The sequence below is a fragment of the Gobio gobio genome (genome assembly GCF_949357685.1).
Source record: "Gobio gobio genome assembly, chromosome: 13".
NCBI classification, from domain to species: Eukaryota; Metazoa; Chordata; class Actinopteri; order Cypriniformes; family Gobionidae; genus Gobio; species Gobio gobio.
This window is the reverse complement of record NC_137106.1, coordinates 17,823,434-17,851,358: the sequence shown is the minus strand read 5'-3', so window position 1 is coordinate 17,851,358 and position 27,925 is coordinate 17,823,434. Positions and strand designations below refer to the sequence as shown.

General features: G+C 40.7%; 1 protein-coding gene across 1 annotated transcript; it reads left to right on the top strand.

Moving 5' to 3' along the window:
* Positions 1-669: 669 nt before the first annotated feature.
* lin52 (lin-52 DREAM MuvB core complex component) lies at positions 670-26,909 on the top strand. The gene is made up of 6 exons (XM_079832721.1): positions 670-718; positions 1,284-1,358; positions 1,552-1,589; positions 1,681-1,747; positions 2,001-2,084; positions 26,529-26,909. The coding sequence occupies exons 1-6, from the start codon at positions 700-702 to the stop codon at positions 26,582-26,584; spliced, it is 339 nt and encodes a 112-aa protein (XP_079688847.1). The 5' UTR covers positions 670-699; the 3' UTR covers positions 26,585-26,909.
* Positions 26,910-27,925: the final 1,016 nt, after the last annotated feature.

The following is a 27,925-nucleotide window of genomic DNA, read 5'->3' as shown; positions in this document are numbered from 1 at the left end:
TTAGAGTTTTTTATTTGATAGCAAAAACTTTTATAGGTATTTTACTGAAAATATAACATACTTTTATAAACAACAATGCTTTTAAAGGGATAGTTCACCCAAAAATGAAAATTAGCCCATAATTTACTCACCCCCAAGTCATCCGAAGTGTATATGACATTCTTCTTTCAGACGAATAAAATCGGAGTTATATTACAAAAGTCCAGGCTAATCCAAGCATTAGAATTTGATTCATAGTTTTTGAAGTCCATAAAAATGCATCTGTCCATCAAATAACGTGCTCCACGCGGCTCCAGAGTGTTAATAAAGGCCGTCTGAAGCGAATCTATGCGTTGGTGTAAGAAAAATATTCATATTTAAAACTTTATCACGTAAACTTTCCACCAACTTGAGTTACTTGCGTTTTGGGGGGGGAGGGGCTGTATATTTGGCAAGTTTAACCAAATCGTTTTTCTTCATTGTTTTCTTAAACATATCCTGCTTAACTCAGACCGAATCTTGTACTCAATTTTATTAAATTAACTCTTAAGTTAAAACAACTGTTGCTTTTCGAGTAATCTGAAACATGTTTACCAATTGTTTCAATGTTTTCTATTTCTCTGTCAATGGTTGCGACAGAGCACAACATGAGAGGGCGGGGCTAATGTATCCACGGCCTTCAGCCTTTGGCTGCCTTGAATCACGTGTGTTGTTGTCAAGATGGCGTCTCCGAATGGAGGTAAATTTTAATTCCTCTTTTTTCCTCTCAGCATAGTTGTAATTGTAGAACCGCAACGGACCGATTAAACCATGTTACCCGTGATGCTGTTTAACATATCCTCTTTAAAAATGAACGAATTGAGTTTCAAAATAAGCTTTTTCCTGGGAATAGCGTCATAAAATTGCTTGGAGTCAATCATTAGCAAGCTACGTCTCAAGCGACACCAGTTACTGTATTAAATATTATACGAATGCAATGATGCAAAAAAGATGACTTTTTGTTGTATCTTATTTCTATTTTTAAATATATATTTTTGACAAGCATTGCTATTTAATGCAGCTAGCTCAGCATGATCACAACAATGCACAACTGAATAATCATAACTTAACCACCCCCTCCATTGTGACCAATCATAACATTACTTGTACACTAAATATTATTGCACATGAGGACTTTTGTTCCCAAAGTTACAGAATTTAAACTCACCTGGATTATTACTGCACTAATATGTGTTCTTGTTGTAATAAATGTGTGCTTATTGTTTTGTTTTTTAAAAGTATATATGATTGTTTTATACATATAGGTGAGGACTTTGAGTCCTCTCTGCTGAGTTTTGAAAAACTTGACCGGGCTTCACCTGACCTGTGGCCAGAGCAGTGTAAGTTTGATTTTATTTTTTGTAATTGAATAGTATTTTAAAATATGTCATATTCACAGATGTTTCCACATATGACCCAAAGTTATTTTTGGTTGAAATACACGAAGTGCATTAGATTATTACAATAGCTTTTCTTAAATGTATCTTTGAATGTTGTTTGAATGCCCCACACACTCCTTTGATATTTTAACAGTACCGGGTGTCTCAGAATTTGCTGCATCCTTTAAAAATGTGAGTAATTTTTTTTTTATTATTGCCTAATCAATTATTTTTAAACATGAAACATGAGAGATGAATTTAAGACATTTGTTTGTTATTCCAGCCTATCACAAATTCTCCGCCCAAATGGATGGCTGAACTGGAGTCAGAAGATATTGAAATGTTGAAAGGTCTGCTGCCTTTTTCATCACTTACATCAAATTAAAATTGGGCCTCTTGATGCATCATTTAGCATTTTATTATGTTATTGTTATGGTCCTATGTGACATGTTTGCTTCAGTTAAAACACTTAATAATGATTAGATAAAATTTCAATCTGAATTGAATTTAGAAAAGTATGGTCATTTTCAATAGTTTATTTGTTCTGGCATTGGCATAGGCCAATAAAGATTAAATGTGATTGGTCTTCTTGTTTTGTTTTAGAATTAGGAAGTTTGACTACAGCAAATCTGATGGAGAAGGTGAAGGGACTGCAGAATCTGGCTTATCAGTTGGGCTTGGAGGAGTGTAAGTAATCTTGCCCTTGGTTTCACAGACAAGGCCTAGTCTCAGGCTAAAATGTATATTTGAGCTGTTTTAACTGAAAGAAACTTGCACTGACATATCTTCAAATATGTCAGTGCCATTGTTTTGTTTCAAGATGCACACCGGTAATGTTGTTTTCTAAGGCACGATTATAAAAGTTACATAAATGTCCTAATTGAACTAAGGCCTAATCCTGGTTTAATCTAAGCCCTGTCTGTAAAACCAGGCCTTAGTTTCTTAGAAACAGTCAATGCATCAGTGCACTGTTTATGCTGTGATTTTGTAAAGCCTCCACTAGATGGCGTTATTACCAAACAAAAAACAAATGCAAATGCATCTGTTACATATGGTATTAAGACATTTTACACATCTACACTTGTGGCTGGGCGCCAAAAATGGTTAAACACTAAGGTTTTAATTGTCTTAACCACAAATTTTTGGTTGGGAAATTAGCAAAATGTAAGCAAATTCACTGCTTAGCCATTGCTGTTTTAGAAATACATGAAAGATGGAATGAAGTTTTTGGCAGAATATGGGAAGTTTGTGTGGAGTGATGAATCACAATGAAACATGAGTTGCATGGTGATGCTCCAAAGCGGTGTCTTCGAAAGTCTGCTGAGAAATATAAATGCATCTCTACCACAGTGAAGCATGGAAGAAAGGTGTCATTATGGAGAGCCTTTTTAGCTGCTGGTATTGGTGAGATACTTCACTGTGAAAAGTCATTTAATGCTTTGGAGTAATTTTTTCAGAATGCCTTGCGTCCCACAATTGAAAAGTTGTTATCTAAAGAGAAATGATCAGATGATATTTTTCAACAAGACGATGCTCCTGCCCAAATTGCAAAGACAACCAAGAAGTGGCTTGAGAACGAGTCCATCAGGTTCATGTTTTGGAACCCTATAGTGAATATTTGGTCTCACATTAAACGCAAATGAACTGGGAGACATTTTTCAACTACTCATGAACTGTTTGAAGCCATCAACATTGAGTGGAACAACACAGACTCTTCTTCCTGTAAAATGCTGTCTGCAAGTTTATCCACACGGCTTAAACACTTAAAGAAAACCAAGAAGAAGGCTATTCTGTGCTAAGCTACTTTATCTACAGTATGTTTGCAGTTCTTGCTAATTTCCTGACCACTGATTTGTAATTAAAATGGTTAAGACCATTTGGCTTTGCCCCTTTTTTTTTTTGCCCAGGAGTGTTGTCAATCAATCAAAAAAAAAAAAAAAAAGTCCCTTCTGTTAGATTTGTAGGTTCTTTATAACATATAAACTATTATAAAGAATCTACAACATAAATCTAACTTAAACCTACCTGAAAAATGACTTAAAATGACAAAAAAAAAACAAATTTTTAAAATGTATTTTATTTGATAAGTCTCAAATGAATCCCCACTCTATATTTAAACAGAACTGGCTTGTTGCCCAGTGGCTCTGAAATGTTATATCACAGAATTGCTAGATATAGTCATAATCCATACTGGCAGGATTACAGGAAAGATAAGTGTTTTCATGATTTACCAGATGAAAATGGGCATCAGATGTACAAATCTTGCACAACTTAAAGGTGACTACTGCAAACCAGTTGTAAACACTTGTTTCAAATATATTGCATTCTATCTGACATTTTGACCTTTTGTGTGGCGTGTGCAAAAACGGCCCTCAACAAGCTTTCCTTCAATGAGAAATAAAGGGTTATTTCAGGTAAAATCTCAAAGTCAAAGTATAAATTTACCTTATTATGGACCCTTTTCGGACAGTGATGACGCGTTTAGTAAAGTTTCACATATTTAAATTTTTATACACATTTATAACATTGTAGATTGTGATATTACCTTGTCAGTAAATGACAAAACAAAACAAAAAAGATTGCTGCTGCGTGGGTGTTTCTAATACAACAGCTGTGGGAGAGATGGCAAATTTGACTGCTGTAATCAATCTCTCAATATTGTTTTCCCTCTTTTGGAAAGTCGTAGAAACTATATCATGGGCTTTTACTTTTGCTATTATGGAAATACAAAAATGATACCTGTCTCTCATTCACTGCTATAGAAGTTGACTTAACTATGACAACTTCCGCTTCAATTTTCTTGAAAAATTTCCATCTTAGAAAAATTTTATTTATTCAAACGTTTATTTTGGATGCGATTTAATTGATTTGACAGCACTAATAATAACATATACTTTCCTCTCTTATTCAGTGATTTTTTTTTTTTTAAGACACGGAGCATAAGTGCCGTAATTTTTTTGAATATTTTTAATGCATCATTTCACGTTTTTTTAATGCATCATTTAATATATAGAATATCCCATAGCAATTCTTTTTTTTTTTTTTGTGAAAGTGCATTAATGTTGTCTAAATGTAAATTCCTGGGGTAAATATGCCATTTTTGGATTTGGCTTCCATGCCACCTTTTCTATGTAAAGATGGCAAGTAGAAAGGACAACCAGAGTCTTTTCTGCCTCCATTTAATATATTCGACTTTGCACTCAGTAGGCTTCCTAGCAGTGTAATAAGTCAACCTAGATGTCTCCACCCTCCAGTCATTTTGTCCTCTGCTTTTTCATGGTGACTTCTGTAGGAATGCAACATACTTCAAGACATTTATTATTTTAAAAAGGAGTAAGAAAATTAATTTCCAATGCTGTAAGCAGGTCCTCTCCATCATATATATAACCTGTTTATGACAAAACTGTGATTTAGTGTCAGTTTGTTTTCACATTTGTTTCTTATATATCTTTGGCTATACCCACCCACTGGTTGCTTAAGTCTTTGGTCAAACTTGGTGCTGTAATGTGGAAAATATACTGGTGAAGTGATGAGAGGTCGCCTTGTGAGTTCACTGTTGATTTGTAAAATCTCCATCAAGACGCATGATTAAAGCAGGCTCGTTCAACCAAGATTATGCCAAGCGTAATTTGTCACAGCTTTATGCCATTGAGCGAAATAATAGTTAGAAAATAGTCAGCTGCATAAACTCCACAAGTTTTGCTTAAAGGGTACATAACACACAGTTTCTACCAATCTCATGTTAATCTTTAGTACCTATAGAGTAGTATTGCATCCTTCATATCGCAGAAGAGTCTTTAGTATTATCATATTTATAAAAGACAGATACAAGGTCAAGGTCCCGATTCTGTACCGATTCTTTCTGAAAACAGCCAAACTCGTGGATGCATGCAGTGGGCGGAGCTAAAAAGTCACGAGCACACACACACACACACACACACACACACACACACACACACACACACACACACACACACACACACAATACATCATGGCATTATCCCTGGATTCTCTATATGTTTGTGTGTTTTACATTATAATGCACTTACGTGCTGATTGCCAACAAAACAGACATTTGATGCAATTTCACTCACCGCCTGACCTTTGACTTATGACCGGGAACAAACAAACACACTTGCAGAATTCCGTTGCTGCTCCGGAAAAACAAACTGCATTCACTGTTCCCTTAACGCTGGGTTCTTTGGGAAGCTGGGGGGTATACCAGAAAGCAGGTTATGTGACATACCCGGATATGTTTAACCTCAACTTTCGGTTCCAAAAATGGAGGTAACTTCCAGGGTATGTAAGTAACCATGGCAACTCACTGTCTGAACATAACCTGCTTATGTTTCAGGGTTAGTTTGCTTAAGAGGTATTCAGTTATTAATATAACCAAATTTGTTTCAGTTATATAATATAGAATATTATATATTAATTCTAAAGAATTAGAATATAAAATAAATTAAAAATAAGTTTAAAATGTATGTATTATTTATTTTGTCATCTCACACATGGATCTGCTTTCAATTAATTAGCATCCAACAAACAATATAATTTTTTAAAGATTACTTATTAAACGAAAAAATGATTGCATAACAACCTACTTAGTGCACATCGCCACCTATTTGGTGATGTAAATCGCCATTAAACAAAAGAAGAAGAGGAAGTAGAACGGCACACTTTCTTAGCGTCTGTTTCCATGGTGAATCATCGATTTATCGCTCTGTTGAGAATGCCTTGTGTGTTAACCGGGAACATACTCTGAGTTGGCTGAACTTACTCCCGGACTCGTTTTTGGAACCAGCATACCTCGAGTAAGCAAGGTTTGGGTTAATCAACCGAGAGTTCAGGGTATATGTGACGGTGAGTTAACCTTGCTTTCTGGAATACCCCCATGAACAAGGTTATCTTTCCCTCACAATAGTGTTGAAGAACTTGAGACCGGTCTTAAGACCATTTTTTGTAGACCATTGGTCTTGGTCTTGTTTCGGTCTCGACCACATTTGTACTCGATCTTGTCAAGGACTCTGGATTTTGTTTCAAGACCACAACTGCTGGGATATTATTAAATTGCCAGTGCATTGCCTGATTTATTTATTAACATCATTAATGTGATTGGATGTAAAACTTACTGCTTCAGATGCAATCAATTACTAATTTGATTTATTTATTGTGCCGATTCAGAAATTAATTAGGGATGGTGTCAAAAATGTCACCAAAAATGTATCACAAAATTCAAGATATTGTTGCAAAAAGTTCTTGAGATCTGGATTTATAACACGTGATATAATTAACCAATATCACGAGCAAGAGAGCTGTTTTCACAAATTCGAATTATATTTATTATAAGTAATTTATTATAAGTTATAAGTCATTTCTCGGGTGGTAATGTGGATCTCTATGAAGTGCTGGTCTGGTCTTGGTCTTGACTCGGTCTGGTCCTGCCTTGGTCTTGGTCTTGTCTTGGTCTCAACCCCTCAAAGTCTTGGTCTTGTCTTGGTCTCAGCACACATTGGTCTTGGTCTCGGATTAGGTGGTCTTGACTACAACACTACCTCACAACCAAAAACACACTTCTTTAGTGACATTGTTGATTTCATGGTCTAAAAACAATGACAGAGCTGCAGATGGCTTGCATTACCCGACCGAAGCTCGTTGATGTGCGCACATGCTCATCCATGAGAAGTGCCCATACAAGGAATTCTGCCCTTTATGACGTCATACAGGGCCATACTCTGAGAAAAAAAAAAGTTCTTTAAAAACCCTTTTAAACCAAATTATCATGTTCTCCAATGGAAGAAAGAAAACCTGACCATCAGTACAAAGGCGTTCACACAATGATTTCACAAATTTACTTGGATTAGTTCGTTAGAGAGAAATATTTCATAAACATTTTACCTGTTCAAAAATTTGGAGTCAGCAAATATTTTCTTTTTGAAGAAATTAATACTTTCAGTCAGCAAAGAGGTGCTAAATTGATGCGTACAATTTTACAAAAGATTATTTCAAATAGAACGTTCTATTCATCATAGAAGAATGTGATAAAAAAAAACATATATATAGTATAGTAATATATAGATAAAAAAATATCACTGTTTCCACTTAATATTAAGCAGCTCTGTTTTCAACATTGATGATAATAAGAAATGTTTTTTCGAGCAGCGAATCCGCATATTAGAATGATTTCTGAAGGATCATGTGATACTGAAGACTGGAGTAATGATGCTGAAAATAGAATACATTACATTTTAAAATATTTAATCAAACAAATGCATCTTTGGTGAGCATAAGCCTTCTTTCAAAAATAAATCTTACTGACCCCAAACGTTTGAACAGAAGTGTATATTATAATGTTTCTTTGTATTACAATTTTTTTTTTTTTAATGTGCAGCTTAAATGAAAACAATAGTCGATTAACAGTATGGTTTCAGGTGTTTGGACCCTACTTTGCACATATGTGTAACATGAATGTAGGACAACTAATTCACTCTGTGCTTACATCAATTTATTATATTGTTCCGCATAATTTCAATATTCTATATTTCAATACCATAAAGATATATTTTAAATAAGCGTACTGGTATGTAATGCCTCCTACTCTGAGGAGACAGATATGAAATTATGATTATCATTCGGCTCAGAGCAGCATTTAACGCAGCGCCCTTTAATGTGGTGTGGTTTAATTTTCTTCCTTCTCCTAGCTGTCAGGGGAAGCCTTGTAAATCTGAGCTACTTTTTCATCATGTTTCTTTCTCTCTTCAGCGCCTTTAAACGAGCTGACGAGAGGTAGTGTTGGGAGACGGGAGGGTGAGGAGGAGGAGGAGGAGGAAGATTTACTGCACCTTTGGCTCGACGGCCATTAAAGTTGTGGTCTAGTTAATGGGGATAATGCAATCAGGCAGTGAAAACTCACCCCAAAGGCAAGGTTATCAGCCACACATTTGTTTTATATATTTATTTAGTTTTTCGGCTCAGGCACATGTAGATGCCGAGCCTTTCGATGCATTAGCCGCATATGTTTGGGGTGGAAAAATATGATCAACTGCAGCATATATTAAGCTTTGATTAATCGTGGACTTATGTTAAAGCTTAAAACGTATAAATAAGTGTATATTAAGTATTTTAATAGCTTGGTGCTGAGTGGGTCAGCACATTTTCATCTGTAACTGCTAACTGTGGTGCGTAAACCTTTTGGGGGTGCGACGATAGGCAGATAAGGATATCATGTGCGTGTGTGTATTTATTTGCGTGTGTGAGCGTGACATGTGCCACACCAGTCTCCTTGGGGACGTTTACCCCCTCCTCTCCTGGCTGAGTGACGCTGATCAGGGTCGTTGTGGGAGGGCCTGACGCGTGCCTACCCCTCCAGCCCCCCACCAGTACCCATCTGCTCCAGGCCGTGATGAATGCTGCTGTCGGGGGGCTGCTGAGCATGGTCATCAGGCCCATCCGCTCCCACAGGACCAGTCACTACACTGATAAGTACTGTTATTGAAGGTAATTGAATGGAGAGTGCTCCTCTGGGACAGCCAGGCCTCAGGCGATGCTGATGATACCTCCGATTCCACTGCGGTGGATTGCACAGATGATGTAACACACTTGTTTCTACTTGAATAATTGTGGGGGTGTTTTTTTTAAATGGGGCGTTAAACAATTTGGCAGTATTTTGTAGGTCTAACAAGATTACAACTGCATCTTTTGCTTGTTTTGAACCGAAATAAGCAGCAGGAAAATAGGAATATATAGAATAATGCCCAGTAAGGGGTTTTCAAAACTCCCTAACCCTGAGGATTAAACATGAATAATACCTCAAATCGTGTAGCTTGTTGAGGAGAGGTGGGCTATATTACTTTTCTAAGTGATCCGATTCAGGAATGTACCGGTACTAAAAACCTTTTTAAAACTCTGGCAACCATTCTAGTGTCTTGGCGGCGTGCATTCTTCAGAAAATGTAGTAATCTAGTTAGTCTAATGTTTCCCTGGGTAGATATCATGATTTATTACAGATGCTATGGTAGGAGCATATGTGGCTCAATGACAAATAAGAGTGTCTACAATAAAGAATAGATATACTGTTTGTAATCATGTTGGTTTCATTTCGTTTTGAAAAAATATTTTGTGTACAAAGAAATTTCTCAAGGGCTAGAAATTTAATGTGGTGTAAAGTAAAAAGCTATTTTATTTTCATATTTCCTTTTTGAATACATGCGAGTGTGTTAGATAGATAGATAGATAGATAGATAGATAGATAGATAGATAGATAGATAGATAGATAGATAGATAGATAGATAGATAGATAGATAGATAGATAGATAGATAGATAGATAGATAGATAGATAGATAGATAGATAGATAGATAGATAGATAGATAGATAGATAGAGCACTTTAAGTGCTGTATAGCACCAAATCTTGGTGCTTCAGTGGTTCTTCATCTGTTCTTTGGGATGACTGAGGTCATGCTATATAGCACTAAAATGGTTCCCCTATGATTTCGAGCCAAGAACCATTTTTTTGTGGTTCTCATGTTTTGCATATGTTCATAATTTCTTTGTACGACAGCCTGTGCAGAAATGATGTACAAATTATGTAAATTTACATTTCATTGCGTTATCTCAAATACAACAATTGCTTAATTTAAAAATATTTTAACAAAGGGTAAAGGTGTCAATTTTCGTAGGCCAGACATCCCTTTTGCCACTACTGTATATGTGTGTATAAAAAAATATAATGAATTATTTATTCATAAATATATTGTTTATGATATTTTTTGAGGAGTCAATGACATTGACATTTTGCAGCCTAATCGAGCCTTGCCTTTTAATAAAAAGGCCAAATTATCTGATATTTTAGAGATTTGTTGACCTTGACATGCACTCATGAGTGTCTGCAGGGACCTCTCTATAATATTATTTGTTTGTTTGTTTTGTTTTTTTGTTTGTTGGTTGAATCACATTGATTTAGTGAACAAAACATTTTAAAATATTATTTAGCATTAAAGACGTTTTGTTAAAATATTTTTCCTAAGAAATAATAAGAATATGCAAAAAGAATAATTAATGAGGCTTTTTCCTTCAATATAGTACCAGGACAGTTTGTTGTTTTTGACCTCCTTACCTCCAAAAAAGAGCTAAATTAATTTTAATACAGAAATTTAAAAACCTGCTCAGAGGAGGTATATTCAAGTGATTGTGTACATGAATTGCATTTGTAATCCTCGCACAAAAACTGGTTGTCATATCATTGACTCAGATGGGGCTTTATATTGGAGGTGAACTGGTTGAAATGCATATGATAAACGTTAAAGATTCAGAAAGGAACAAAACTCTGGCTTGCAGCATTCAAGAACCTCCTGCTGTTCAATCTGTTCTTGCACCCAGTATGAAGGTCAGACCCGTCCAGCGCTAATGGCCCCAATGTTCACTGCCTCCTCCCCTAGATCAATCTCTTCTCTATTAAGCGGAGTGTGTCGCTGAATATGATTGCAGTGATGCTACCCTACCCTAGTAATGTGCTTCCATCAATCCATCAGAGACACCCGACCGCAGGGGCAAGCAGTTATGAAGTGCTGCTAGATGACAGGCTGAGCTGGGGGAAAGCTCTCCTCGACTTTACTCTCCTCTGTCTTCCTGGCCTCTCATCTTCCCCTCCCCTCACACAGTCCTGCTCACTTCCTGCATCTTTATGGCTGATATGGTGGCAGAATGGGCAGAATTAATCCTTAACTTCACACTGCAAAAAATGAAATTAGTGAAAATGAAATGAATATTTTTCTCTTAATTTCAGTAAAATACCTAAACATTCTTAAATCAAGATACATTTGCTTGGGAAGCAAAATGACAAGATGTTAAAGGGTTAGTTCACCCAAAAATGAAATTTCTTCCATTAAAGCTACACTATGTAACTTTTCCGTCCACTAGAGGTCGCCTGTTCAAAACAAAGGCGTAGTTTGATGACGCCACGTTTGAGCGCAGAATCTTGGGACATGTGGTCTTCACCCCACAGCCGGTGGAAAACAGTCAGGATAGGACTCGGGCAGAAATCATGTTCATGGATGCGATTATTAACATTACTGTAGTGAAGCAGAGCAGGACCGAGTGTTGTGGAGCTGAGCAAGGCCGCAGGAGCGATTGAAGAGCGGGACTGTTATTATGGCATAGTCGCTGTCGGGACTTTTATTATGACACGGTTGCCGGCGGCACTTCCTCTTCTCCAGTGCTGAGTGTGAGGTAACGCAGCTCTGTTTATCGTATTAGATATATCTGAGTGTGTTGAAAAGGAAGTTATGACGTTCGCTCGGCGGCTGCTATGACACTTGTTCACTCTGCAGTGAGAGTAAAGTGTTTCACTGAATAAAACCGGAGACCGAGGGTGACGCAGATATGACGCAATCAACAGGCGACTCCCTCACACGCATAGCTCACACGTCCCGGCTCCTTGGTTAAAATAGCAATTTTCTCACGATTTACAAATAGTTGAAAACATTTGGGATATTCTAAGTACTCAACTGAACAAAATATATAACACTGGCCTAGTGATTTCTGGATGTTTTACTGTAAAAATCCTACATAGTTCACCTTTAATGACTCACCCCAATGTTGTTCCACACCCGTAAGACCTCCGTTCATCCTCGGAACACAGTTTAAGATATTTTAGATTTAGTCCGAGGGCTTTCAGTCCTTTGAATGTAAGTGTAAGCACACTTTGCTGTTCACGTCCAGAAAGGTAATGAAAACATCATCAAAGTAGTCCATATGTGACATCATTTGGTTAGTTAGACTCTTTTGAAGCGTCGACAATACATTTTGGTCCAAAAATAACAAAAACTAAGACTTTATTAAGCATTGTCTACTCTTCCGGTTCTCTTTCAAGCATACGTTTCGGTGTCTCACTATGGGATACGCCCCTTCCGCGTATTCCTCAGAAGCCCTATTACATTACGTGACGTTGTGTCTGGGAGTGGCCTTCCCCTCCCTCAGTATAAAAGGGGCAGCACAACGTCACAACGACATTCAAAAACCTCTTCTCGCTTCACACCAGAAGCCTTGAAGCCTACCTTTTCAAAGAACAAACCTCTGGACGAACCACTGGCCACCACGCCGTTTTTCGTCTGGCTCCTTCAATTTGCATTCCAGCCGATTGCAAGGATTGTTCGATACAACGATGGCCGCAGCAATGCAAACCATCCCGGCTAGTGAGGGAGATTCTGTGCGACTGTGTTCATGCGGGAACAAAATTTCATGCAAGGACACACACCAGGTCTGCTCTGCATGTCTCGGGCTGAAACATGCCCAATTGGCGATCGAGAACCCCGGCTCCTGTGAACACTGCGCACGCTTCACCATGAAGAGCCTTCGCCGCAGGCTAGCACGCCAAGCTAGCCTGTCAGGCCAAGATCCCCTCATGTCACCTAGCCCTGTTCCAGCTGCCACTCCGCAGGTAACCATTCCTGCAGTAGAGCTGCCCACCACGGCAGTTCTGTCCTGGAGTGAAGAGCTTGACGCGTGCGTCCCTCTGCCTGGTGTGCTCAGCACGGACGAGGATGAGGACGCGCTCGATTTCGAGGAAGAGGGACAATCCGATTATCTTCTCTCTGAGGAAGAGGAAGATTTCGAGGACTCCCCCTTCCTTCCCCCTGCGCACTCTGCACGACTCCTCGTCGCGGCGGGATCCACGGAAGAGGCGGGCGGGGCACCATCCTCTCCGCTTCTCAGTGTTGATCTGCAAGATGTGTGCAAACGCGCTGCAGATAAACTAAATATTCCGTGGCCGACCGTGGTAGCAGAGACTGCAAAGTCTCGCTATGAGGGCAAGAGGCTGCCGAGAGCGAAACGGGCAGCACGACAGCTCCTTCCAGTATTTCCAGAGCTGCTGGAGGAGGTTGCGGTGACATGGAAGGACAAACCATTCACAAGCAAGATGCCCGTGCAGGGAGGATCCGCTCTTGATGTGGAAGGGATGGAGAAGGATGGCCTTCTCCGAATGCCCCCCATGGAGCCACTAGTTGCCGCGCACTTACAACCAAAGCGTACGGCGGCTGCAAATCCGACTTTACCATCCAAAGCGGACAGATTCCAGTCGAGCATGACGGAGCGCGCTTACAAAGCAGTCGCTCTCTCTGTCAGAGCTCTGAACGCGATCTCTATGCTTACCGCATACCAAGCGGAGCTGCAGGACGAAGTGTCGACCATGCCAGGTCAGACACATTGGGAAGAGATCTGTGTCGTTACGGATCTCTCTCTACGTCTTCAGAGATGCGCGGTTCAAGCCGCGGGCAAGGCCATGGCCACGATGGTAATTCAGGAGAGAGGAAGATGGCTTAACCTGGCCAATCTCTCTGACAGGGAGAAAGAAGCCATCCTGGACGCACCGGTGGTCGCAGAGGGCATTTTTGGCTCAGCACTGTCACTGATGCAAAAAAGATGCGAGGAGAAGAAGAGGGACGATGAGACTCTGCAACTCTGCATGCCTAGAAAGTCGCAGACTGCACCCCCTCCGCCACCTCGGCAGACCTTCGCACAGGCCGCGGCCCGACCACCCCCCAGCTTTCGTATTCCTAAACGGCAGAGACCGAACGTGAATGCAGCGGGTCAGGGCGGAGCACCGGAACAGAGAACTGCCTGGGCTAGAAAGAACTATCCGCCTGCAACAGCTCAGACGGTTCAGCCAGCTCCTCAACCTCATCCTCATGCCCATTATCAGGGAGCAAGGAGGAAGAAGAAGGCAGTTTGATGGGACCTTCCTCAGGGACGGGAGCCCACAGCCCCCCTGTTCGCTGGCTCCCGACCCTCAAAGGTTCAGTGTTCGACAAGGAACGAGTTCCGAAGTTCCCACTTCCAGATGTTCTGTGTGGAAAACAGAGCCCGGCTGGGCCAGGGGAAGCAGAGCGGTGAAAAGAACGAGAGACGGAGAGACAAGCACTTTCCATGTTCAAAACTCAATAAAGTTTTCACTGTACCCCCAAAACATGTTGGAAAACATAACGCCACAAAAAATGTTGTAAAACATACTGACAGAACACAATATTACATCTCCTCAGGGGGTTATCGCCCCCTTAGAGGTGATGAGACACTTAAACTCTGTCCAAACGCGAAGTGCCCACGCATGCGCAGTACAGATCACAGACTCGTTCACGACTCAGCCACACGATGGCACCAGAACACTGCAAATAAACAAGTGGCGAGAATGCACACAGTCCCGCTGGGTATTGAGAACGATACAGTACGGGTACAGAATGCAATTTGTCACTTCTCCCCCGCAATTCAAAGGGATAGTTCATTCTCAGGTGCGGGGAGAATTAAAGCATGTTCTTCAGGAAGAAATTTCCTCTCTGTTGAACAAGAAGGCGATAAGAGTGGTCCCACCCGAGCAAAGCCACAGTGGGTTTTACTCGAGGTACTTTCTCGTTCCAAAGAAGGGAACTCGGGGTCTTCGTCCCATATTAGATCTGCGTGCACTGAACAAGTTCAGAATGCTCACTCATTCTACACTCCTAAAAATAGTGCGCCAGGGCGATTGGTTTACGTCGATCGACCTGAAAGACGCGTACTTTCACATAAAGATATACCCACCCCACAGGAAATTCCTGAGATTTGCCTTCCTTGGCGTGGCATACGAGTATCTGGTTCTCCCGTTTGGCCTGTCTCTCAGCCCAAGAGTATTTGTAAAGTGCACAGAAGCGGCCCTGACTCCGCTCAGGGAACAGGGTATTCGTCTCGCTACTTACATAGACGACTGGCTGGTGACAGCTCAGTCAGAGCAGGATGCGAGAGAACATACAGCTATGCTTCTGGAACACATACAGAAGCTGGGTTTACAACTAAACACAGAAAAGAGTGTTTTAATTCCCACGCAGTCCATAACATATCTGGGGTTGTCACTGGACTCGGTGACATTCAGAGCACGACTGTCGGAGGACAGGGGGGTAAAATTCACTCGGTGCCTGGCCGAATTTCAGAAGGGAAAAAGTGTCTCTTTCTGCACATGCCTCAGGCTATTGGGACTGATGGCCTCAGCCCTGATAGTCATTTCCTTAGGCAGACTGTTTATGAGAGAGTTTCAACGCTGGGTAGCGTCTCTGAGGCTGGATCCACTACGGCACTCCCGAAGGAGAGTGAGAGTGACGTCAGAGGCAGTGTTGGCACTGCGTCAATGGAGACTCCCAACCTTTCTGGTTCAGGGGGTACCCATGGGCGTGGTTCAAGCCAGGAAAGTCATAACAACGGACGCGTCGTTGTCAGGTTGGGGGGGCATTCACGAGGGCAGGATAGTGAATGGGAGATGGGGTCATCATCTGGCCGATCTTCATATAAACTATCTGGAAATGCTTGCCGTTCTTCTGACGTTGAAGCATTTCCTTCCCTTTCTGAAGGGAAATCATGTCCTTGTGAGAACAGACAACACTACGGTTGTGGCTTACATAAATCGACAGGGGGGTCTCAGATCACTTCCCTTGCACATGTTAGCACGCAAACTGATCTTATGGGGCAATGTCAATCTTCTATCCCTGAGAGCGACGCACGTACAGGGTGTAATGAATCAGGGTGCGGATTTGCTGTCCAGGGGCAATCCTCTATACGGGGAGTGGAGATTGAACAAGGAAGTGGTCGAACAGATTTGGAGCATATACGGCAGAGCGACAGTGGATCTGTTCGCGTCTCACGACAATGCTCAGTGTCCTCTGTTCTTCTCACTGAAGGACCAGAGCGCGCCCCTGGGGATAGATGCGTTGGCGCACGAATGGCCTCGCACTCTCCTTTACGCGTTCCCACCGATAGCGTTAATATCCCCAACACTCTACAGAGTGAGGGCGGAAGGATTGAGGCTGATACTAATAGCTCCAAGGTGGCCAGGGAAACACTGGCTGGCGGAGATCATACATATGCTATACGACGATCCGTGGCCTCTCCCGTTGCGCAGAGATCTACTGTCCCAGGCAGAAGGGGAGATATTTCAACCTCATCCAGAACGCCTGGCACTATGGGCCTGGCCAGTGAGTGGTTTAATTTGAACACAACTGGTCTGTCTGACAGTGTTATCAGGACCATACAAAATGCTAGAGCCTCGTCTACTAGGTCTCTTTACGAGTGCAAATGGGGCGTGTTTGAACGTTGGTGCACGGCTAAACACGAAATTCCCTTTCAGTGTTCGGTGGCGGTCGTTCTATCATTTCTGCAGGATTTGATAGACCAAGGGAAAGCGTTTTCAACCATAAAAGTGTTTCTGGCCGCTATATCTGCCTGTCACATAGGTTTTGATAACAAAACTGTTGGGCAGCATCCTTTAGTATGCAGATTCATGAAGGGCGCACGCCGCGCGTTGCCAGTTTCAAAACCGCTTTCTCCTTCATGGGATTTGGCATTGGTGCTTGATGCTATTTCAATGTCCCCATTTGAACCGTTGGACAAGATTGATTTAAAAATATTGTCATTTAAGACAGCGCTGCTGTTAGCTTTGGCTTCAGCGAAGCGCGTAAGCGAGATCCATGCACTTTCGGTGCATTCAGCGTGTATGCAGTTCATGCATGCGGATGCAGGGGTAATTCTGAAACCTAATCCTGCATTCATGCCTAAAATAATGAATTCTATCATCCCTCTTGAGTTGAGAGCCTTCTCCCCACCGCCTTTTGCGTCATCAGAACAGCAAAAGTCGAATGCGCTGTGCCCAGTGCGCGCTTTACGCATTTACGTAGAAAGAACCAGAGGGTTCAGGGAGAATGACCAGCTGTTCGTGTCTTGGGCGAAACCACGTACGGGGAAACCGATTACTAAACAGCGTTTATCGCACTGGATAGTGGAGGCTATTTCATTGGCATATTCTAGCAAGGGTCTTGTGCCCCCGTCTGGTTTACGTGCACACTCAACGAGGGGAATGTCAACGTCGTGGGCTCTTTTTAAAGGAGTCACGATACAGGATATTTGTGAAGCGGCGAGTTGGTCCTCGCCGCATACATTTGCAAGATTCTACAAATTGGATGTTACAGCTCAAACGTTAGCACATGCAGTATTGAGCGTAGGAATGTGAGTCGTGAGTCATGACTTGTTCAGCCCTGAATATAGTTATGGTGGTTGGCAGGAGACTTCAAGGCAGGCTATCTGGCAATACGGGAGTTAGGATATCCCATAGTGAGACACCGAAACGTATGCTTGAAAGAGAACAATAGGTTACTTGCGTAACCCCGGTTCTCTGATAGCATTAAGTGAGGTGTCTCACCAGATCACCCTCCTTGCTGTGTGAAGCGAGGAAGAGGTGTGCTTGTTTTGAATGTCGTTGTGACGTTGTGCTGCCCCTTTTATACTGAGGGAGGGGGAGGCCACTCCCAGACACAACGTCACGTCTGCCAGCCAATTGGGGCTGGCGTAATGTAATAGGGCTTCTGAGGAATACGCGGAAGGGGCGTATCCCATAGTGAGACACCTCACTTAATGCTATCAGAGAACCGGGGTTACGCAAGTAACCTATTGTTTTGTTTGAATCCGCGTTCACGACACCACAGTGCTGCTGACGTAAGACGCTGTGACGTGTTTTCTGGTGCGATAGCAGATACCAGATAAAACGTGAAAAAAAAGACCAGGATTAAGTGACAAAAAAAAGAACAAATATGGGGGGAAATAAAACTTGTTTTCATTTTGAATCACATTTATTTTTCTTACCCCATTGGCAGATATTTTTTCTTGCTTTAAATATAATATAAACTCACTTAATTTTGATTAACTTATTTAACTGTTTTTTTTTTTAAACCTCTTAATACCTTAAGTAAAAGGTCCCAAATATGAAAATTCTGTTATCTTTTACTCTCATGTTCCAAACCCGTAAGACTTTCGTTCATCATCTTATCACAATATTTGAATGAAATCTGAGATTTCTGTCCCTCCATTGACAGTCCACTTAAATGATCGCTTTATATGATGAACAGATTTTATTTAGGCATCTTTTCACATAAACATTCATCAACACACAAATCAGTTGCGGGAATCTCAAGCATGTTCACTTGACATGTGAGAACCAATAAGGTTCATTCATGTGTTACGCAGCTCGTTTGAGCTTCCGCAAGAACCAATGAGGTTCATTCTTCTGTGTTGCACAGTAAGTTTGAGCTTCCGCAAGAACCAATGAGGTTCATTCTCATGTGTTACACAGCATGTTTGAGCTTCCGCAAGAACCAATGAGGTTCATTCTCATGTGTTACACAGCATGTTTGAGCTTCCGCAAGAACCAATGAGGTTCATTCTCATGTGTTACACAGTACGTTTGAGCTTCCACAAGAACCAATGAGGTTCATTCTCATGTGTTTACGCAAGAACCAATTAGGTTCATTCTCATGTGTTACGCAGCGTGTTTGAGTTTACACAAGAACCAATGAGGTTCATTCTCATGTGTTACGCAGCATGTTTGAGTTTACGCAAGAACCAATGAGGTTCATTCTCATGTGTTATGCAGCACGTTTGAGCTTCCGCAAGAACCAATGAGGTTCATTCTCATGTGTTACGCAGCATGTTTGAGCTTCCGCAAGAACCAATGAGGTTCATTCTCATGTGTTACACAGCATGTTTGAGCTTCCGCAAGAACCAATGAGGTTCATTCTCATGTGTTTACGCAAGAACCAATTAGGTTCATTCTCATGTGTTACGCAGCGCGTTTGAGTTTACGCAAGAACCAATGAGGTTCATTCTCATGTGTTATGCAGCACGTTTGAGCTTCCGCAAGAACCAATGAGGTTCATTCTCATGTGTTTACGAAAGAACCAATTAGGTTCATTCTCATGTGTTACGCAGCGCGTTTGAGTTTACGCAAGAACCAATGAGGTTCATTCTCATGTGTTACGCAGCATGTTTGAGTTTACGCAAGAACCAATGAGGTTCATTCTCATGTGTTACACAGTACGTTTGAGCTTCCGCAAGAACCAATGAGGTTCATTCTCATGTGTTTACGCAAGAACCAATTAGGTTCATTCTCATGTGTTACGCAGCGCGTTTGAGTTTACGCAAGAACCCATGAGGTTCATTCTCATGTGTTATGCAGCACGTTTGAGCTTCCGCAAGAACCAATGAGGTTCATTCTCATGTGTTACGCTGCACGTTTGAGCTTCCGCAAGAACCAATGAGGTTCATTCTCATGTGTTATGCAGCACGTTTGAGCTTCCGCAAGAACCAATGAGGTTAATTCTCATGTGTTACGCTGCACGTTTGAGCTTCCGCAAGAACCAATGAGGTTCATTCTCATGTTACGCAGCATGTTTGAGTTTATGCAAGAAACAATGAGGTTCATTCTCATGTTACGCAGCATGTTTGAGCTTCCGCAAGAACCAATGAGGTTCATTCTCATGTGTTACGCAGTACGTTTAAGCTTCCGCAAGAACCAATGAGGTTCATTCTCATGTGTTACACAGCACGTTTGAGTTTACTCAAGAACCAATGAGGTTCATTCTCATGTGTTACGCAGCATGTTTGAGTTTATGCAAGAAACAATGAGGTTCATTCTCATGTTACGCAGCATGTTTGAGCTTCCGCAAGAACCAATGAGGTTCATTCTCATGTGTTACACAGTACGTTTGAGCTTACGCAAGAACCAATGAGTTTCATTCTCATGTGTTACGCAGCATGTTTTAGGTTCCGCAAGAACCAATGAGTTTCATTCTCATGTGTTACACAGCACGTTTGAGCTTCCGCAAGAACCAATGAGGTTCATTCTCATGTGTTACGCAGCATGTTTTAGGTTCCTCAAGAACCAATGAGGTTCATTCTCATGTGTTACGCAGTACGTTTGAGCTTACGCAAGAACCAATGAGTTTCATTCTCATGTGTTACGCAGCATGTTTTAGGTTCCGCAAGAACCAATGAGTTTCATTCTCATGTGTTACACAGCACGTTTGAGCTTCCGCAAGAACCAATGAGGTTCATTCTCATGTGTTACGCAGCATGTTTTAGGTTCCTCAAGAACCAATGAGGTTCATTCTCATGTGTTACGCAGCATGTTTGAGTTTACGCAAGAACCAATGAGGTTCATTCTCATGTGTTACAAAGCACGTTTGAGTTTACGCAAGAACCATTGAGGTTCATTCTCGTGTGTAACACAGCATGTTTGAGTTTGCGCAAGAACCAATGAGGTTCATTCTCATGTGTTACGCAGCATGTTTGAGTTTACGCAAGAACCAATGAGGTTCATTCTCATTTGTTACGCAGCACGTTTGAGCTTCCGCAAGAACCAATGAGGTTCATTCTCATTTGTTACGCAGCACGTTTGAGCTTCCGCACGAACCAATGAGGTTCATTCCCATGTGTTACGCAGCATGTTTGAATTAAGCAAGAACCAATGAGGTTCATTCTCATGTGTTACGCAGCACGTTGAGCTTCCGCAAGAACCAATGAGGTTCATTCTCATGTGTTACGCAGCACGTTTGAGCTTCCGCAAGAACCAATGAGGTTCATTCTCATGTTACACAGCATGTTTGAGTTTACGCAAGAACCAATGAGGTTCATTCTCATGTGTTACGCAGCACGTTTGAGCTTCCGCAAGAACCAATGAGGTTCATTCTCATTTGTTACGCAGCACGTTTGAGCTTCCGCAAGAACCAATGAGGTTCATTCTCATGTGGTACGCAGCACGTTTGAGTTTACGCAATAACCAACGAGGTTCATTCTCGTGTGTTACGCAGCACGTTTGAGCTTCCGCACGAACCAATGAGGTTCATTCCCATGTGTTACGCAGCATGTTTGAATTAAGCTAGAACCAATAAGGTTAATTCGTCTGTGTTACACAGCATGTTTGAGTATACACAAGAACCAATGAGGTTCATTCTCATGTGTTACGCAGCATGTTTGAGTTTACGCAAGAACCAATGAGGTTCATTCTCATGTGTTACACAGTACGTTTGAGCTTCCGCAAGAACCAATGAGGTTCATTCTCATGTGTTATGCAGCACGTTTGAGCTTCCGCAAGAACCAATGAGGTTCATTCTCATGTGTTACGCAGCACGTTTGAGCTTCCGCAAGAACCAATGAGGTTCATTCTCATGTGTTATGCAGCACGTTTGAGCTTCTGCAAGAACCAATGAGGTTCATTCTCATGTGTTACGCAGCACGTTTGAGCTTCCGCAAGAACCAATGAGGTTCATTCTCATGTGTTACGCTGCACGTTTGAGCTTCCGCAAGAACCAATGAGGTTCATTCTCATGTGTTATGCAGCACGTTTGAGCTTCCGCAAGAACCAATGAGGTTCATTCTCATGTGTTACGCAGCACGTTTGAGCTTCCGCAAGAACCAATGAGGTTCATTCTCATGTGTTACGCTGCACGTTTGAGCTTCCGCAAGAACCAATGAGGTTCATTCTCATGTGTTACGCAGCATGTTTGAGCTTCCGCAAGAACCAATGAGGTTCATTCTCATGTGTTACGCAGTACGTTTGAGCTTCCGCAAGAACCAATGAGGTTCATTCTCATGTGTTACACAGCACGTTTGAGTTTACTCAAGAACCAATGAGGTTCATTCTCATGTGTTACGCAGCATGTTTGAGCTTCCGCAAGAACCAATGAGGTTCATTCTCATGTGTTACGCAGCATGTTTGAGTTTACTCAAGAACCAATGAGGTTCATTCTCATGTGTTACGCAGCATGTTTTAGGTTCCGCAAGAACCAATGAGTGTCATTCTCATGTGTTACACAGCACGTTTGAGCTTCCGCAAGAACCAATGAGGTTCATTCTCATGTGTTACGCAGCATGTTTTAGGTTCCTCAAGAACCAATGAGGTTCATTCTCATGTGTTACGCAGCATGTTTGAGTTTACGCAAGAACCAATGAGGTTCATTCTCAAGTGTTACGCAACATGTTTAAGTTTACGCAAGAACCTATAAGGTTTGTTGTCGCATGTCAAGCAGGTTCGGTTGAGCTTGTTTATGTTCACTGATCAATGTTTATATGTGAATAAAAACCTAAATTAATTCTGTTTATCATATAAAGCCATCCAGTCTCTTCCAAATCTTGGACTAAACCATTCAGATGGATAAGTTTTACCATCTCTTTATGACATTTTGTAAAACGACAAAGTGGTAGTTGCGTGGACTGTCAATGGAGGGACAGCAATCTCTGATTCATTTAAAATTTCTTAATTTGTGTTTTCGAAGAAGAGCGACAGTCTTAGGGATTTGAAACGACATGAGATTGAGAAAAATGATGATAATTATTTTCATTCAACGCATTAAATGATTTTGATTCTCAAGTATATTTATCTTCTTTTAATAACGTTTAAATATTTGCACTGTAAAACAAGTAAAAAATACGGAGTAAGAAACTTTGACCCTGACATCCTATGGCGTCATTCAGACTCTTCGACTGCACAGATGCACCCTAGCCCAGCTTAGAATTTGGACCATTATAGCGAGAAAGTGGAGGGAATTCATCTAAATCGCTCTCCCTTCTCTGTCCTAGCCACCACCTCTGTCAACAGATCGGAAATGACACCTTATTTCCATAAATACATTAGGAATTCATTGGATTTTCTTTCCCAGCTAATCATAGCGCCTGTGTGAAACCTTTTAGGGTTTTTAATGAATGAATTTTGACTGATTGCCTATTAATAAGGACACCTCTTGAACAGGGATAGGCTGTGGCAGGGCTGGCAGTGTGTGTGAGCGCATGTGTGTAATGATTCGTGGTGTCAAGCGGTTGGAGGGAGGGGTGAGAAGAGGAGAGCTCTCGGCTGGGACATTAAGAGGAAGCAGTGGCTCCCTTGGGAAATCACTCACCATGTCTGCATCTTAAATATCTCTGTGAAGTATCAATAAGTAGGTAATTGAATTTTGAACACAAACATGAGCATCAGGTGTATGTGTTCCAACGCGGGGACGAGAGGGTGGGTTTGTGTGCGAGCGTGTGTCTGTCCTCCCCCGTCCCATGAGGTTTAGGGAGCGAGAATGGATGTTAAATCTATTAAATAAAGATTACTCCCCGTAATAGCCAAGTGGCCGTTTCAGATGCGCAACAGGGGCACGATTAGTGTGTTTGACTTCTAATGAAAGTGAATTGGGGCAGTCAGGTTTTTGGAGAAAATTCAGTTTAAGGTCCAGGAATTCATTTTCTCCTTGGGGTTAAAAACAAACCATCTTGTCTCCCAGATGTGCTTTAATGGCCTCTAAAAGATTCCCACGATAAAAGAGCATTCATGACTGTTAAACTGCATTCATTTTGAAAGACAAAACGTTAATAGAAACATACAATTGCTCATATTTTATACAATATACATATGCATTATTTAATATATATAAATGCTATAATATATTGTAAAAATATAAAATGTATTGGTGTGATGAGTATGATATTAAGATGTTTAAATTACAGATGTGTGTATAACATTATTTTAAAACAACCAAACATTCTTTAACCGTTTGTATGTCACTTGATTTTGCTTATACTGTATATCGGCTTGTTTCTTTTACAATTATTTTGCCTATTAACTCATTATGAAGCATATTTGCTTCCTTCAAATATGAAGTACGAGTGTACATACACTATCAAGAAGATAATATGGCCTCTGGAATCCATAATGTGCCATTTAGGATGGCTGTCACCAGCAACAAGCTGCTGATTAACTAAGTACAGAATTAGTAATTGACCTTTCTAATCAACTAAACAAATCTCTAACTCCTGCTAATCAGTATTGATCTACCCCGTCCAGTGACAGCACCAGCTTTGTGCTTGTGTGTAAATGCACATACTTGTCTGTGTGTGTGTTTGAGCAAGGCTTGCTGGCAGGACCCTCTACACTCCCTTTTTAATCTAACTCACTCAATGCAAATCATTTCCCTTCTGCTCTGACGGGAATTGAGGATAAATGGAAATCTAATTAATGAGTGGATCAGAGGGGTGCACTCTGGTGAAGGGGTCTCATGGGAGAATGCTTGGCCAGACAGACTCCTGTATTGTTTTGGACAGAACATGTGAGGGAGATTGGGAGAGGGGTAGTAAGAGCTAGAGTAGGGTTGTTAGTTCAGCTATGACGAAGCTCTTTCCCCCTGTTTGTGGACCCCTCCAGAAACCAGTGGCCCATTTAACAAATCGTTAGCTGCCCTATCATTGACATTAAACCTGGGATTAAGACACACATATACTTATGGAAAGTACTTAAGGCACTAATCTCTCACATTGAGACTGCAGTGGGATGTAATATCTTATAATGCGCATCATTACTTAAAGGTGCTGTATGTAAGTTTTTGTCTGTACTAAAGTATAAAAATACCATAGTATGTTTGCAGATGGAAAAATGCTAAGTTCACATACTTGTTACTCTGAAATACAAAGGTTCAGCCAGTTATTCTACTTTGAAATGTGCATTCCGTGACGGAATGTTTTTGTTTTGGTTTGTGCGATACCGCACGTTGCCAGTTAACCCAATAGTATTTCGACACCACAGGTTGCCAGTTGGCGGAAAACACAGTGTATTGTAGCCATGGAAGCCAGCAAACAAACTAGAGATCACAGATTCTACCTGACCTAAAAAGCCTCAGTATCCATTTAAAAATCTCTATGAACGGAAGCACATTAAAATGCGGAAAAATCAACTCCTCACCTTCCATTGTCAATTGTGCTCATTCCCGTTGTGTGTCCTCAAACTGGCAACCCGTGTGAGCATCGATTCTGAGGAGGAGGGGGCGGGGCAAATGATATATTTTGAATTTGGACTGCAGTACCCATTTCATTCACTAGCTGTCATTCTTACATACAGCACCTTTAAGTTTTTCACTTATGTTCATATGCGTTGTATAAAAATACTAAAGATTAAGATGACTTTCAGGCTTTAATCATAGCTTTATCAGGGATCTAATGCGAGTCAGATGTTCATGTGTCTACTGTTTGAACCTATGCCAAGGAAAATAGAAATAATCAAACTGCTCTTTATTCCTGTGAATATTACTTTTGATATACAATGCACTTTTAATGTAAAATATATTATTGTAGTATGCTTGTTCTGTCTAGAACACACCGTTACATTCAAAGTATGTGTGAGAAATATAAAGTAATTTAAAAAGAATATTCAAATTAATTTGTTAATGTCCTAAAATGCCTTTTAAGTATTAGTAAAATAAATGTGATGTTGTGAGGTTAGTACATTTTGGGGCCAGTTAGTTTTTTTTGTTTAGTTTAGTTTTTCTTTTTACAAATTAATAAATTTTATGCAGCAAGAATGCATCAAAAGTGACAGTAAAGACATTTATAATGTTACAAAAGATTTCAGTTTCAAATTCATGAATGATAATATAATGCTGTTCTGATATGAACTGTCCATTCATCAAAGAATCCTGAAAAAAATGTATCACGTTTTCCACAAAAATGTTAACCAGCACAACTGTTTTCAACATTGATGATAATAAGAAATGTTTGAATGATTTCTGAAGGATCATGTAACACTGAATACTGGAGTAATGACGCTGAAAATTATTTACATTTTCAAATATATTAAGAAAAATAAAATGGTTATTTTAAATTGTAATAGTGTTTCACAATATTATTTTATAATATTATTGACTTTCAAAAATTTAACACAAACTTTAACAAATCTTGATTTGCTCATTTCTTTGACGTTTAAACTCAATGTTTAATGAGATCGTATAAAGTTCTGAATCTAAATCCAGGAAGCATTGTGTTTAATCCAGTGATGGAAAGCTGAAGGTGAATCCACTTGCCACTGACACTTGCTCCTGTCATTAACACGCCACACAGGGCAACTCATCTAAATTACAATCCACCACATTATTTCATTAGCTGCCGCCCAACACGGCGCTTACCCTGTCTCTCACACCCATCATTTTCCTGCCTGAAAAACACACCCAACAGCTCATCAGTGCCTGTGTCAGCGTGACCACAGGAGGGGTCATGGCTGTTACACCTCCATTTCTAAATGATAAGGAGAGTGTGCTGTAGATTATGTTGATGGAGTTTTGAGAATGAAGATGAAATAGTGGGTTCATTAGAAACACTTTAATGTAATACATTATATTTACTTCAATAATTACTCAGGATCTTGCTTTCCCTCATTAAAATAATGTGCCACGTGCAGTTACTTAATGTGATCTGATAAGGTTTGGAGACTTTGTCTATTATATTATAGTGCAATAACCTGTTGCCTTTATTGTCTTTTTCCAGCCCGAGAAATGACGAGAGGGAAATTCTTGAACATCTTGGAGAGACCCAAAAAGTGAAGACCCAGATGGCGACCGCTGACCTGTCGGGTCAGCCACCACCGGATTGTGATCTTGTAAGGCAGAAAACAGTAGCATGATACGTTAGCTTTTAAATGCTTTCAATAAGATTTGACTGATTTGCGGTCAAAACATCACAACATCAATGCATCATTTTTGTATATATGTTCGCAAAACGTTCTTTAAATGATAGGTGCCGAGTAGAAAGGGTAGGATAGTGGTGTGCTATTCAATAAATGTTCATAAATGTATTTATTTTTCACTCTGCTGTGTTTAATACAGTTTAATACAACTTTAATTGTTTTAATAAAATTCATTGTTGTTTAAATGAATCTTTTTATTTCATTTTTTGTTACATTTTAAACACTTTTGCTTTTGGCATCAGCTAGTGCGGCTTTGCTTCCCATTGGCCAGCCAATGATGTTTTCTGAAAGTAGCTTCCATGAAACAATGAGGGAGTTCATGAAGTGGCGTTCAAACTTTTAATTAGGGCAATAACTTCATGCCTGTGCCACTCCATCGACTGCTCCATTAACGTCCCTCTTTTGCTCCGATCATGTAAAAGGCTTTGACATGAGAGTGCTTCCACACCAGTGCAAGGCCATTTTTTCTATTTAATGGGAATTGGAAGTTTTGAAGGCCCCCAGTACAAAACATTGCGTAAAAATAATATTGCTCATTGTCATCCCTGTTAACAAGAGTTGACATAATTACTAGGGCCATTTCTTCTCTAATTAGCACACTTCCAGGGACATTGGCGCGAACGGTCTGGGAGAAAAGGGAATCAGACAGGCATGTTGAACGGCAAACAAAGAACGCTCTGGCGAGCTTAATTAGGTGAGACAGTGGCCAGGACTGTTCTCGGCTGGAGATGTTGTAGAGGCTTCGGCTGCGGTTGGCGAGTGTTCGCTCCTGCTCCCACCAATTCTTAGGGGTGCGCCTCTCCCCCAGTGTCTAATAAGCCCCTAATTGTCTTTCTGATTCACATAGAACAAGGAAGCTGCTGATTTAAATCCTGCAAAACTACTGGTGTCTGATCCCGCTCTGGAAGCCCTAGATTTGCCTCTCTTTTCTTTTTTAACTGTCTAAACAAGCTTTTTTCTTGCAAGTTTAAAGTGAAGTGAGCTTTGAAATTCTCTTGCAAGCAACCTTAAACTCAAATAGTCTCACATACTAGCTGAATGAAGGTATATATTTTCTGTCCTGTTGATCTTTTACTAAAGCCCCTGATATACTTCAAGCAAAATCGAAGAACAAACTGCTGTGACATAATTTCAAGCAAAATCAGGCCGTTCGTGTTTGGCACAATTGGCACAAAATATCTAAGGAAGTTGCTGCAAT